General features: G+C 39.8%; 1 protein-coding gene across 1 annotated transcript in view; it reads left to right on the top strand.

The window, feature by feature from the left end:
• DGKQ (diacylglycerol kinase theta) overlaps nt 1-15,043 on the top strand; it is an 88,547-nt gene that overhangs the window by 13,589 nt on the left and 59,915 nt on the right. The window contains exon 2 of the mRNA XM_058825878.1: nt 9,768-9,847. Within this exon, the coding sequence (XP_058681861.1) occupies nt 9,768-9,847 (80 nt within the window). The remainder of the gene's footprint in view (nt 1-9,767; nt 9,848-15,043) is intronic.

The raw sequence follows: 15,043 nt of genomic DNA, 5'->3' as shown, positions 1-15,043 counted from the left end.
ATGGGGCATATACCAACTCTCTGGACAACCTGTGCCAGTGTTTCACCATCCCTATCATACCAAATTCCTTCCTTATATCCAGTTCAAATCAACCCTCTTGTAGTTTAAAAGTATTACTTCTTGTCCTATTCCAATGGGCTTCCTGTCTTCCTTGTATGCCCCATTTAAGTATTAAAAAGCTGCACTAAGGTCTCCCTGTAGCCTTCACTCTCCAGGCTGAACAATCTCAAGTCTGCTCCGGCCTGATAATTTCTGTGGCCCTTCTGTAAAACCTGTTCAAATGTATCCATTATTTCTGTGCTGAGGATCTCATAGCTGGGTGGAATGTTCTAGGCAGTGTCTCATGAGATCAGAATAAAGGTGCAGAATCACCTCCTTGGACCTGCTGGCCATGCTTTCTTAGCTTTTCATCCACCAAGATCCCCAAGTGCTTCTCAGCAGGGCTGCTCTCTTTCTGTTCACACCTCAACCTGTATTCAGCTGGGCTGTATCCTTACTGGCCATACTGTACAGAGTGGAAAGAGCAGCAGAGTAAGTGGAGTGGATAGACCCCTCTTCTGTGTATAGACACAGATAGGGTGTCTAGATTTTCTGATGGCTGTGGTTATCACTTACAAAAGCCTCTTGACTAGCTGCTTTTGCTGCTGTGGTATAACTTCTCTGTGTGATTATTTTCTCCTAGGAGTGCAAAGGCTTGGTGGGACTGAGCACGCAGCATAGGTGCCTTTGTCTCCAACTGTTGGTGCTCTGGTTTTTCCTGCTTAGCAGGATCTAGGAAACTTGCACTGGGTAGAGTCAGGAGATGGGAGGACAGAGAGAGTTCTGTTTTGGCAGGTGGAGTTTCTTTAGTTCATTTGCCAGTATTCGTTTTACAGTACCAGGAGGATGGAGAAACAAGACATCTTGTTGTAGGTTTCAGAATATTTACAGCCTAAGGGATGAGAGAGTGAGAAGTGCTTAGGTAGCCCAGGTGCTTTGTGAGGCTGCTACAATTCAAGCAAACTTACTATAACCAAATGATTGACCATTCATCACTGAATTTATCTGACTGTTTTCTTAAGCGTGTAAGTAGCTTTTCTAAGTAGCTTGTCCTGTTTGCACTTGTCTTTTTTGTTGTTTTCTATCAGCATATCTGAAATACAAATGAATAGGAATTCAGATGTGCTGCCTTGAAGTTACAGAGCTCAGATGCTACAAAAACATTTATTTGGAGTATCTGTACCTATAAAGAGAAAGTGTTCTCATGCAGATCATTCTGGAAATATAGTGCAAGGCAACTCACATTGTCTGGAGGCAAACTGCATTTTTATCAGACTGGGTATATGCTGGTACCTCCACTTAAAGCAGAAGCAGGTATGACTGGTTAGTTGACAAGACCAGGGAATCCTGAGAGAAAAGAGCTGTCAAATACAAGTGATGTATAAGGATACTCAGTAGGTATCTGGAAAACCTTAACAGGGTTTTCATTTCCTTTGGATTTTCTGAGGAAGAGTATTTACAGTGTGGTTTCATTGAACTTAAAGACAAGCAAAATCCTGAAGTTTCTCACCACAGAGAGAAAGAACAGTCTTTTTAATGCTTGACTGCTTAAAGATTTCAGAGATTTTTCCATTCCTCTCTCACCATTGTTTGAAATGTTCTGGGAAGACCAAAGCTTTTAGTGACAGCTTTCCTGGTGACATTTAGCAAGCATTGCACAACAGACTTCTAAACTTAAACTAGGCTGTGTTTTTGTCTGAAGGAGCACACCAATATTGCATACAGGTCTTTGCATGTTTCTGCTGAATTGGGAAATAAGCTGGTGAAGTCCCAGCATTCCTTTAAGTGAATAGTCACAGTATTCAGACTGGCCTGTGGTCACAGTTGTAAACGAAAAAGCTAAATGCGTCTGTGTTGGCAAGCTGCTACAATGGAAAAGTAGCTCAAAGCTGTGTAACAAATGTAAAAGTTGAGTCCCACAAACTTCCAGTAAAATGAAAGTGTTGCTTTTAAGTTACTCATGAAAATAGTGACTTCTCCACTAGCTTGAATGATCCTGTCTCGATAAGCAGTCTGGTAAGTGTTTTTGATATGATTTAAGAACACTGTGATAGAAAAAATAAAAGTATTTTTCTCCAGTCTGTAACTAATTAGCCTGTGGGCATTTTCTGAAACCTATTGTCTTTTTACTGTCAATGGACCTCTTCAGTGAACGCAAAGACAGTCCTGCTGAACAAAATAAGCCTGCTTGCACACCAAGGACAACTTCAGAAAGGAGTGATAAAGCCCCTGAAAGAGAGAGGCAGATTAAACCTGTATTTTGGCTTCTGTTGTGTCAGGCATATGCTATGGAAGAGCAGGCAGAGCAGAGGAAATAACCTACTTAGTTTTGACCAAAATAAAACTTTGTTTTGAAAGCATTAGATTGACTTCGGCTGAATTGTCTTGGTGCTGATATGCCCTTTAAGTCCCACTGATTCATTGTTTGGAAAGTAGAGGCTGTTATTGTTGTCTTGCATAACAGCTTTGAAGCTTTGGTTTACTCCCTGGCATTGCTAGATTTCTTGTTTGTTTTCCTCTGTCCGTCTACAAGCACTTGTCCTTCCTCCTTCTGTCTTTTAGGCATGCTGCAGTAGCTGTGCCTCCTGCAGTGGCCATCTTAGCCTTTGTGTGCATGGGGGACTTATTATTAACTAATCTGGGCAGGCTGATTCTTCCATGTTCAGCACCTGTGTACCCATCTTCCTTACCCCTGCACTCGCCAACAGCTTCTTTATGTAAGCCAGTGCTGCAATTTCATGACTACGAGTCCTGGCAGAGCCAAGGTGGAAGCTATGACATCTCTGTGAACACTGGCAAACAAATTGGGAATTTTGAAAGCCCTTCTAGGTTCTGGAGTAAAGCAGTTTGGTTTGGTGATCCACCAGAAGGCAAAGGATTCTACTGTTTTTTCAGGGTAACCCTGGGGATCTTAGCTGGACTTGAACAAGTATTTACATCTTCTTCCTGAATAAGAGGGACAATAAAAGAACATCTTGTTTTCTCATATGCTAGCAGTGATTGACAGTGCTTTTAAAAAAAGCTGTTTTTTTCAGTTGCTGAGCACTATCTTGTTTTGTTTGAGGTTTTGTTTTTTCAGTGAGGGGAGGGGTGAGAATAGTTACTTGAAAGACTATAGTGTAGGCAAATTCAAATACTTCCTCTTGTTCTAGATTGTTGAATGCCTTATATAAGTTGGTGACATAAGGAACAAAGATTTGTATAACTGCATCTGTTAAAGAGAAATATTTATATTGCTAGAAGTACTAATGACTGTCTATTCAAAGCACTAAGCTTTACAGAAAGCCTGGTAATGTTTTAAGGTCTTAGTTTTACCCTTAATTAAGTATTTCATTGTGATAAAAACAAGACGTATGCTACATGATCAAATTTATAATCTGGTATAAATGGACTTGAAGTTAAAAATCTTTGGCTTTGGTAAATTGTTATGCTTTAGCAAACTAAAAGTAGTTGTGCTGTTTTTTGGCATGTGAGAATCTGACCCTAACTCTTCAGACTGTGTAGTCAGATGTAGTTGTAGTGCGCTCTTAACAGTAATGCCCTCTTTACTGGAGCTACTGAAAATGAAAATTACTGGAAGTATTGAAAAGGAATTTAATAGTTTCTGCTGGAATGAATTACTCCTCTGGAGTAAATGGTAGGAGCCATTATTCTCTCTGTAGTACCTGTTGCATTTAAAGCATAGCCATGCTTGCTATAAAGCACAAGGCATGAAACTGCACTGCACATTCTTCTGCCCTGAGGAAACTGCTGCCAGACTTAATTTGTTGCAGAGGTTGCTGCTCTGTTGCACTAGGCAAGTGTGGTAAGGTAAAAAATGCCTATGCTATAACCTTCCCAAGGGGTCCACTGAATCCCAACAGTTCTTTGGGAAACAAAAACTAAATCCTGCTCTTGGTGCTTGTCACTCTGGAGTTTGCAGCCGTGACACAGTTGGCTCTTGGAACTATCCTAGCAATGCAGGATCTGGCCAAAGCTACCACAAGGTACATGTCCTTTTGCCACCTGTAGGAAGCTGGACTTCTCGTGTGCAGCTTCTGGACTTCTCGTGTACCCTTTTGCGGCAATTAGAGTTTGGGGCAGTTGTGGCTTGCTGCAGTCTCATTATAGCTAAGTCTGGAAATGTGTGGTGGGAAGTGTTAAGGGGCATGGTCCTGTCTTTTCAGAGACCTGTCAGTCTTTGATTAGCAGAAAATGCTGCTTCTTGCAGCTGCTGGGACTTGTTCAGATGAAAAAATAAGGATGTGACTACAGATGAGTTTCATTTGATGTGTGAAATACAGTAAAAGATTGAAGGTTGTCATGTGAAAAAGGAGGATAGAGATCCCTGAAGTGTAGAAGTTTACTTGTGACTACAGAGACACACTTCAAAGTAGGAGTTAAGTTACACTTTAGATACCTGATGCGGACTTTGTCTATGTTTCTCCATCCTTTGCTTCGTATTTTTTTTAAAATAACCTTTTTAAGATGATGTATTTAGATAATCTGTAACACTTGCAGACACCTGTTGTTGAAAAAAAAACCCACATTTTTCAATATTTAATCTGGTAAAAACTTTATTTCATCCTATAAAATATTAATGTGCTTAGGAAGATATAAACAACATTCCCCTGGCCACCCAAGTCTAGTGCCAGAGTCAGTTGGTAACCATAACCACAGCCTTTTCTTAGCCATGCTTTTCTGAGCATCTTAGTAGAAGACAGATATAAACAAAGATATCATACATGGAACTGAAGTTGGCATTCACAGTGTGTGAAATGCTAAAACAAAAACACACTGACTGCGTTTCTGGGTCTGGGTGTCCGATAAAAGTGATAGAGGGAAGCAATGAACTCAGCCAAGGCTGCACATGGATTTGTGGCAGTGCGGGGGATTGTGTTACACAACTCTTCCATTAGCAGTCCACAACCTCCTCTACAAAGGCCAGTAGTGAGTTGAGAGCTCACGCTGACACCAGCTGCTGAGGATTACAAGAGCGTATTTCAGTCTATCATTTTATTGCTTGGGGTGGTTGAATGTAGAGTGGTGGTTATGAAGGGGAGGAAAAGCTCTCTTACAAGCTGCTGAGTCTTTAGTCCGCTTTTACAGATTGGCAGGAAAGGATCCTGGAGCTGTAATGGTGTATCCAGGGAAATATGTGCCCGTCATGTGATTGCCAAAAAAAGGCAACTTGACAGCTAGGCATTATTAGGAAAAGACTGAGGAGGAGTAGCACAAAAGCCACCTATGTGCCACAGTATGAAATCAGCGAGCTGGTTCTTTCTGTGCATTGGCTAAGCTGCTGTTGAGTCTATTGGCGTCTGATGCAGCATTAGACCTTGAACATGACATTTTCCTTTCTCTATTTTATTTTAGTCCCATTGTAATTCTTTCATGTAATCTATGTACATTTATAGGGCTTTTTATAGAGGACTGTAGAGATTTTCCGTTTATGTAATACTCCTACATATATCAGGCCATCCGTTCTAGTAAACTTTCCAAGACAGGGACTTCTTCCAAGTCTTGCATTTAACAAGATGCCTCAGAGAATTACTGCACTTTATTTAGTTGTATTTATATTCACATTTATAAGCTGGGTAGGTTCTTCAATGCATTGCACTTAAATTTTTCCAGAAATGAAAAATATATTGTGCTCTGATATCTGGAAAAAAAGAATTCTGAGTTTCTAAGCCGTTTGAGACTGATTTAATGTTTTATTTCAAAAACAAGAATAAGCCCTTCAGTCAACTAGGTGATTCAGAAATCTGTAACCTTTGTTAAAAGATTAGAAGAAACTTGGCAGGCACTTCCTGGGAGTTGGTGGAAGCGAGCAGAATGCAAGCAAGTTACGGCAGTCACGAATAGTGCCAAGCGAAATAAAATTATTATTTGCCAAGTTGTCCAGGCAATACTGAGGAGCTGTGGTACTGTCACTTTGTGAGAACGTGACAGGTTCCCTTGTGGTGGCTCTGTGACAGGCTGTGCCAGTTGGCCAAAGCAGTATGTTGTGTCCTGTGAGTTACTGGAGTTTGCTGTGTGCCAGCGTGCACAGGGAGCGCTCGGCTGCAGGAACTCCGCTCTATCCTCCTGTGCAGCAGCTGTCTATTTTTGGGAGTCCTGGATGTAACTGGTGGCCATGATAATGTTGGTGGCTCCGCTGTGAGTGGCACAGTACCAGCTGCAAAACCCAAGCGTGGTGGCACCCTGCAGTGAGGATGGCGGATTGTTGCAAGAAGCAGATTGTATGACTGCTTGTAGTACTGGAGCATAAAAACCTCAGGCACAGGGGCAGGGGGTGACTGGCAGGAAAACAACCCAGACAACGGAGGGTTGGAGAAAGAACTGCAAGTCACTTTGCAGGTGCTTTTGTTAAGCTCAAAACGGGTGCTCTCTCTGAGTAGATCCACACTAAGTCTTGTTTTGAACTGATCACCCTTCCAGGACAGTATCAAATAAATTTTGTTCTTGTGGTGATACTCCTTTACCTTCTGTGGAGAGCAGTTTGATAGTTCTACTTATAAATATGTTTATCAAATGCAAACTTAGACTTCAGTGTTCAAGATAAAAGAAAAAAATTAAATTAAACCTAACATGTTAAAATACAAATATTAATTTCATGCCAAAACTGAATTATGGTGAGTATTTTACCAAAGAGGAAACGTAAGTAATTTTTGACACCATCTAGACATTTTCTCAGGGCTGAGTCGTCTTTTCAAAAGAGGGAGAAGATTATGTGTTATATCTGATATTTCGTGAGCAATTCTCACCCAGCCACCATTTGCATGGGACACCAATACATAGCTAGAGTCCCTACAGGGCATAATTCACTGGTTTCTTCTTCCTGCTTTTGGATTCTGCTTTGAAGCCTGTCTTGAGGACAGAGAGAAAAATGTTTGTGTGGAAAAAGTGTGACATATTGGAGGGTATAAATAGACATCCTTTTTCTAGGAAGTGCTACACATATTATGAATTACAGTGATTCCCAGCTTTTATGTCCTGCCTTGCTGGGGAGGCCTGGAGAAAGATTTCTGTTTCTTTTCAAGTGTATGTTGGAGAGCTTCTGGCTGTACGTACCGTGAGTTGCCATATGTACACATGACCTTTATCTTTGTTAAAACACCAAGTCAAACAGAATGTGGTAGGAAAAGTGGCTTGGAAGTGATGGGCAGAGCCTGCTGTAAAGACAGATAACGTGCTCCATGTGGACAGGGAGCAGCACTGTGATGCCCAGTGGCCAAATGGCTTCTTGTTGAGCATTAGCAATACCTAATTTTTCACAAAAAAGGAGTAATTTATTATTGAATAGCAGAAAGCCTCAAGGTAAACTTGTCAAATATGGTTGGTGCTGTATGTCTGTCCAGTGGCTTGGAGAGACTACATAAAGCCCCCTAAACTTTTAAGCAAATGTTTTGTACAGTGTCTGAAAGCTGCAACTGAAATTGCTTTCTTTTTACTTAGACAACCCATAGATGTGTCTGCTTGTAGCTCATCACTGAGTTTGTATGGATGAGGAAATCTTCATCCTTTAAAGAGATCAGCCTGTCCTCTTCCTTTAAATGCTTTTTCCTTAGAATTTTGCATTTCGTCTACTGAGACTTCACAGAGAGTGTCTTCTGGCTTGTTTTTCTTAATGAAATGTCATCCCTTAAAATCCACAAACCCTCTCCTAAGTCAGAACTTAAGACTTAAGCCTCTCTGAGACTATTGATATGAATGTTGGATTTTGCCACCTCTCCCCTTTCCTTCCTGCCCCCATCAGTAATACTGTTAATGCTTCAGTTTGCTGCCATTTTAGGTTTATTTCTTTCTGTGTGGAATGTGCAAAATAAAAACAAAATGGTGACTTGTAGGAGTAATTTCATCCCCAGGAATGTGACAAGCAGAGGAGGAGTTGTGTGAGTAGCTCCTGAAAAACGTGTGAAAATCTTTCGCTGAAAATGTTACCTTCCGTGTTTGGGCATTGCTTATCTCCTACTGTTTGTCTCCTGATATTCCTTACTTTGATTATTTGCAAATGCTTCGATTTTCTGGCTGACATTTCAGGAAAAGAATTCTTTTCTGTGTTGTCTTCTGTATGCACTCAAACAATTAAAACTTTTATGTACCTTCCTATTTTGCTCCTTGTCTGAAACATTCATCCACTGTCTTTTCTGGGAGAGGAGATGCATCTTTCCTCTGCCTGGACGATGACTTTGCTTTCTTTGGTCTCCTCTGCGCTGATAGGCTGTGTGCTCCTCCCCACCATAGAGATCACCTCCAAATCTGTTAAGCAACTACATTTGCAGCTGCAAGAATCCACTTTATCACCCTTTCTTTGACTGTTTCCTTCCCTAATCTGCCCTATTTGTTTGGAAACAGTCATAAATCTTAGAGGTGCATGTAACATTTCATAGCACACAGCAGAAGATTCAGTTCTGCTCCTTCCCACTTTATTTCATCAGTGCAGTAATCATTCCAGGTTCAGCTATGGATGACAACACATTTGAACAAAATGGCTTAGAGTGCTTCCTTTTCTGACTTACAGATTAATGAAAAAGAAAACTTGCCTACTGCTCATATTAAGATGAGTGCTGAAAGGAAAGGTGGCATCCTTTTTGTGCTACCAAAAGGAAAACTTACTTTGCATGGGCTAGCAATAAGCCATTTAGAGAAGTGGACCTGGATTTTAATGCTTCAGTTGGCATGGAAGAAGCAGTGTTGTGATTAAAATTAAAAGTCAATGAGCTGGAGAAAGGGGTGCTTTTGGTGGCACTAGTGCATACGGTCAGTGGCAACAATGGACTGCAGATGGGAAGTTTGAAGCACTTGGGATGTTGTCAGATACTTGGGAAATTTAGGAAGTGATACACTGTGCTTATGAAAAGCAGGGACGGGAAAACCCCCTGTGTACAGCAACAGCCACTGCTGGCAAGTGATCTTTGGCACTGGGAGAGGTCTGAGCTTCCACTCAAGAGGTCAGGACCTGAGCACCTGTACAAGGCTTCAAGCTTGAACTGGTGGAGAGTAATTCTGAAAGAAGGAGAACTCTAAATCCATAGCTGCATGGCTTATTAGTTCCTAATTAATCAGAAGTGGTGGGAATGAAATAAAGAATCCCTACAGCTTAATGTAATGCAAATTCATGGTAAGAAGCTGTGAAAAGTATCCCCTCCATGAGAAATGATTTTTTAAAACACTGTCATGCTTTAAAGCATGCTTTGTAGAGCTTAGATGGAATTATAAACCTCTAATAAAAGAAATAGTAACTCTAGACTTTCAAAGCTGCCTATAATTGGCAACCTTGAATTTTGTCTCCTTTGTCCATTACACTCAGCTTGTAACAGTACTTTGTCTTTTCACATTTATGTCACATGCACTAGCTTGTAGAATAATTCACTTGCAAACATGTCGTTCTGCTTTAGCTATAGAAAAGAGCTGTTTTGGACTGTTTGAAACTTTTTTTGAAACGTAAGAACTCACTTTGATGCTCATGGAGAGAGTTTGGGAGGACATGACTTGCAGTAGGCTTGTACTGTTCTGGGATAAGCTCTCCTTTCTTTTCCATTCCCAGCATCTTTATAGTACTTGGAGTTCATGTACTGCTCAGGGTGTGACAGTTGTGTACATTCTCAAACCTAGGGGATAGCAAACATGTTTAAAAAGATGTATTCCTAATTGTATTTGACTCCATTTTTTGTTTTGTTTGTTTGTGTTTCTTAAAATCCCTTGCTTGTGAGGAGTTGCTCACAGTTCTTGTTGTATTTCCACAGTTTGCAACTTCATGTCTCATGAAAAGTGCCTCAAGAATATCAAGATACCATGCTCATGTATTGCTCCCAGCCTTGTAAGGGTGAGTAAAGAGACACCGGCTTGTCTCTTTCTTGGGGTAACACCACATATTTATCACTAATGAACATGATGCTGTATAGCAGTAGTTTTTTTCATATCATAATGCAAAAATTGTATTAGTCATCACTGAAGCTTTTATAGCTGCTCACAGGCAAAGCCACACTTCCTTTGAAAAGTCTGCTATCAGCAGCTGTAGGTAGCCTGTCTTTGAAGACCAGTTATTTGCATTCTTTATATGTTACCAGATGTTCTTACTGTGTGTCATTACCTGGAAGTCTTGCAATGTTGGAGGGAATGACTGATGAAAGCTGCACCATGTGTCATAAAGATGAACTGTATATATCACAAATTTTTTTACAGCTATTACATATTAAGCTTCTGTGCCTAGTGAAGGAGCTGTGTTTGTCTTCTGTTGATTGCTGCATCTTAGGAATCTTTGTGTTTATTGTGTCTAGAGAATAAAATTGTTGCATTGTAAGTATAGGATTTGAAAGGCAAAAAAAGAGGGCAGGACTTAAATTCATTATAGTTGTTCAAAATTGATTTTGGTAAGTAACAAAGTACTTGCTTTCGGATGGCTTGTGACCTCCCCACAAGACTTCATGTGTAAGAGGTTGATTCAAAGGGTGTGAAACATGAATCAACATTACAGAAGATAACAGGAAGCAACTAAGGTATTAAGAAGCTAAACTGAAGAGAAGCAGTGTGTAATCCATTTGGCAAAGGATGACACAAGAGAAATGAAAGGGGGGAAGGACTTGAGAAATTTGCTAGAGAAGTAGTAAAACGCTACAAATACCTTAAGGAGCCATAGGCAAAAGTTGAATGAGACATGGCTGTGAAATCAGTCATGTTCATTACAGATCTTGCTGACTCAAAGCACATTTATGGCAGTCTGTTGTGTAGACCTATGAAGCTGATTCCCTTCTTCGTGTTGTAAACCATTTTACAAGTTTGTTTTCATTGTGGAAGCATTTGTAGGGGGTAAGATGAAGTTTGAAAACAATTTTTGTTACAGGGATTGGAGAGATAGAAATTACCCATTTGTTTTTCTTCAATATGCTTTATCTAGGTGATAAAGCTGCTACTTTTTCTCTTTTTTTTTGCTTTTCCTCTTTCCTTACATTCCTTTAATCTTGAGGGGCTTCAAAAAGGCATCTGATACATAAAAATTTTCCAGTGAAACAGTAAACACCACTGCTGTAAATCTTAGAACCTATGGTAAAGGGACATGCAGGTAATGAGAAATGCTTTTACTAAGAATTAGCATCTTCTGCTGTTTCAATATGCTCACAGTCATTGTAGCAAAAGGAATTGTGAACCAGATGATATAGGTATCCAAGGGCCTTTAGGGAGATGGCAAAAAACTAACTGGAAAACAGTAATTTAATTCAGAATGTGGGTGTTGTAAACATTTATGACTGCTTCTTTTGTGGATTTGCTCTAAATTTAATTCATTGTTCAAAACAGTATTTGTTCTTTTGCTTTTATATGGTAAAAATCCTCCATTTAAACTTACTAATGTTCCCATTTGCATCAGTTGTAGACGTCAGTGTAGTTTTTTCTCTCTTGTCAGTCCCTGTAATCTGTCTGCCCCAAAACATAATTTTTATCTTGTGATTTATCTGTAAACAATAAACACAAATTGTACTGCACAGTGAGGATAGTTATTTGATGGTGGTGTCAGTGTTTGAAACTGTTTGCAGTTCAGCGTTGCTGTGTTTAACTGCAAAGAGTTTTCTGTGTTTTCTGTCCTGAGTTGTAATGATTTTATTTTGAAAACTCTGGATTGTACTGTTCGTTCTGGACAGTTGTGTCCTCCTTGACGTGGTCATCCAAGTTGCATTAATCCTGATCAGCTGTACAAGTGAAGTCTGCCATATGGGAGATGTCATTTTGCATGCAGGCCCTGTCAAAGTAAATACCAGACTTGGCATTTGCGTAAAAAATATAACAGAGTGAAAAACAAATGGCAGCCATTTATACAATTTGTGGAAAGTTTATTTTCTTAATCTCTCCTTTCAGATTATTTATTTATCAAAAGGTCTGACGTAGGAGGGAACACTGGCAGGATTTTTTTCTGATAGTTCTTTCAGCTATGTCAATATTCAGTGTATTACAGAAATGAGACTTTTTTATTTTACTTGTCTGGGTTTCATCTAGAGGAGATGGCAATTGCTAAAGCTCATCAGAATGTGTGTCTTTTGATACTAAGTCAACCCATCAGAGAATAATTTTTCAGCAGATGTTTGGTGGAAACTTTTATTCCTGACAGTAGGATTTCCTTCCCAGGGTCAAGTAAAAGCCTACAGAGTCACAAGCATGCCACAACTGCATCCAGCCTCAGAACATTCTTGATTAATTCATTCTTAAGGCTGACCTATCAATTTTTTTCTCTGTTGTAAATCACTACCACCTGCATTTAGTATTGGATCCAGGTCATGATGTTTCTAAACAAGCCTTCATGGATCAGTCTTCTGAAAAGTTTGCAGGGCATACCGTTTGTTCCAATGGTAAGGTCTCAGCAACTTTTTCAAATTTAAACTCTCTATTTCCTACATAAGTATTCACCTTCTTTGCAGTGCATGTTTTTAAAAAAAAAAAGGGAGGAAGGGAGGACAAAAAATAATCCACACCCAAACACTAACACAAAACAAAATAACAGTAAAAACAAAACCTTTTTGGGGGTGAAATGTGAAGTTTTGTTTTCCATTTTTAGGTTGGAATTGAAGCTGTATTACAGCTTCTTAGAAGTCTGTATATTTTCTATATAGCTGTTCTTGGAAAACTAAATTGAAATGAGACCACATGAAGAATACTTTAGTGATGTTCAGCATTTGCTATGCTTATTTTGTACTTGTTGCTGTGTTGGTGCCTTTCTCTAATGGTTTCTAAACATTTTCATTTTAATAAGGTTTTAAAGTCTGCTCACAGGACTTTGTTGTGTGCTGTTCTTAAACAAGGTTGTGTAGAATGGAAAAATGCTAGTTTAGGTTATCAGCTTCTGAATCTTTTTTGTGCTAAAAATAAAACTTTCCTTTGTAAAGAAAGCTGCTGCATTCATGGGCTGGGGTAAGGAATGGGAAGGCTGTAGTGCTTGCAGGGGTCTCTGCTCTTGTCCTTGTCTGCTGACCTGAGTTTCTCCCTCTGGTTGCTGGATTCAGCTGTGTGGAGTGTGTTTATTTGGGTCAGTGGCGACAATCTGAAAGTAGAAGATCTTTCTGGGAGGGCCCATAGCAATGGGATGAGGGGTAATGGTTTTAAACTAAAAGGGGATGCATTCTGAGTAGAATTTTACAGTAAGGGTGGCGAAATACTTTCACATGTTGCTCAGAGAAGTGGTAGATGCCCCATCCCTGGAAGTCCTCAAGACTAGGTTGGACAGGGCTCTGAGCAACCTGATCTAGTTGAAGATGTCCCTGCTCACTCATGGGAGTTCAGACCAGATGACCTTTAAAGGTTCATTTCCGTTCTCTGACTCCGTGATTTTACCAGGGCCTTTGCTGGGTCACACTGACCATCTTCTGTCAAGAAGGTCTCTCTCCAGTTCTCCAGCTCTTGACCCATGCTTATGTTGCTTCAGCAAAGCAGTTGCTTGGAGACAATCACATGGCATATATTTGGAATCCAAATGAGGGTCAAAACTGCTTGCTGGTAATCTTGGCACTGCACTGAAGTTTTCTCCCTTTTCTCCCTGAAGTGGAACCTCAGTTTAAGGGAAGGAAGGGCTAGCTCCTCCAAGTTCGTAAGCTCAGGAGAGTTTATTATGCTCTCTTGAAACTTGATCTGAATACCCAGATTAGCTCTGCAGCTGTATCAGTGACCCTTCAGTTTAAGAAGCATTATGGGACGTCACTGTGTTTGTTTTAATTCTTAATTTTTGTCTTGATAAAAGGACATGGACATTGATTTCCTCTGTAGCAATAAAAGCAAGGAGTGACTTTTGTATATAATTTTTTCTTTACAGTGCAAAAATTACTAGGCCAAGCAACTCTTAATTGCAGTGGAAAGCTTTTACACAACTATTACTTTTGAGTAGAAGCATCATATAATTCTGGTTTGAAATAGTATGGTATGTATTATGCACTGCACAGGGTCCTTGAGACCTTGAAGCATATGAGGCCAAATGTCCTGTCACAGGGATCTGTAGGATGAGGAAAAATGATCCTGAATATAGTGAGATAGCATATAGATGTGTGCATCATTCCCTTGCATTAGCCCCAATTAAAATTTTGATAATTAAGTATTTGATTTTGTCTCCTCTGACCTATTATATGTTGAGACACCATTTCACTTTGTATTCTTACTTCATTTCAGAACTGCCATATGGAATGCATACTTATATTCCCTTTAAACACCAGCCAATAAATCAAGTGCTTAGAGCAAGAATGTCAGTTTGGACACAGGTGACAAGTAGTTGATATGCATTATCCCTAAAAAATGAAAGAAATGGAGGGCATTTCAGAGCACACAGTGTATTCAAGTTGCAGAAATATTTTGCTACTATATAAGAGGTTTCATACAAATCAAAGTGTTATCTGGGATTACTGAGTAATAAGGAAGTAATTGAAAAGATGTCAGTAAGGGCAAAAATTGAATGACAAAGTTGTTAGCTTCTCTCAGAGAGAGAATAGTCTAGGCCTGGACAGAACAGTCATGGGGTGTAGCAAGGTGTGTTCACCATATCTACCTCCCTAGAGCAGAGGTTTATGGTGTTGGAGTGAGCATTAGAAACTTTAGGTAGGGAAGTGCTTCTACACTTAAACATCCATACATGTTTTTATTTCAGAAACACCATTTTAATTTTTATCAGCATATTTGTTTTGGCCTTATGTTGAGAGCAGTCTTTGACATTGCCCCATGTGACTGCCCTTATGGGTGTAAAGATGGTTGCTTCTAGGATGCTTTTGCTTATCCTTAAAATGCAAGTGTTTTTGATTTGCAAGCTAGTGATCTTAAGTTAAATACCTTTTCCTCAACCTTTGGAGGCTGTTGTTGAGAGTCTTAGTTCTTTCTCTGTACCTTTTCCTACTTGAAAGCTGTTCAGCCCCACACTATTTAAAGTCCTGTCACTCTGGTTTCTTAGTCTCTCCAGTATTTTTTACAGAGTCATGCCAAGTGCAAGTCACCCTGCTGTGATGGAAAAGGAGATGCATTGGCAAAATATCTAGACATAGGCCTAGGAAAAGTTTTTAGT

The sequence above is a fragment of the Poecile atricapillus genome, chromosome Z, assembly GCF_030490865.1.
Source record: "Poecile atricapillus isolate bPoeAtr1 chromosome Z, bPoeAtr1.hap1, whole genome shotgun sequence".
Classification (NCBI taxonomy): Eukaryota; Metazoa; Chordata; class Aves; order Passeriformes; family Paridae; genus Poecile; species Poecile atricapillus.
The sequence above is the reverse complement of the archived record's forward strand: the minus strand, read 5'-3'. Positions and strand labels throughout refer to the sequence as shown.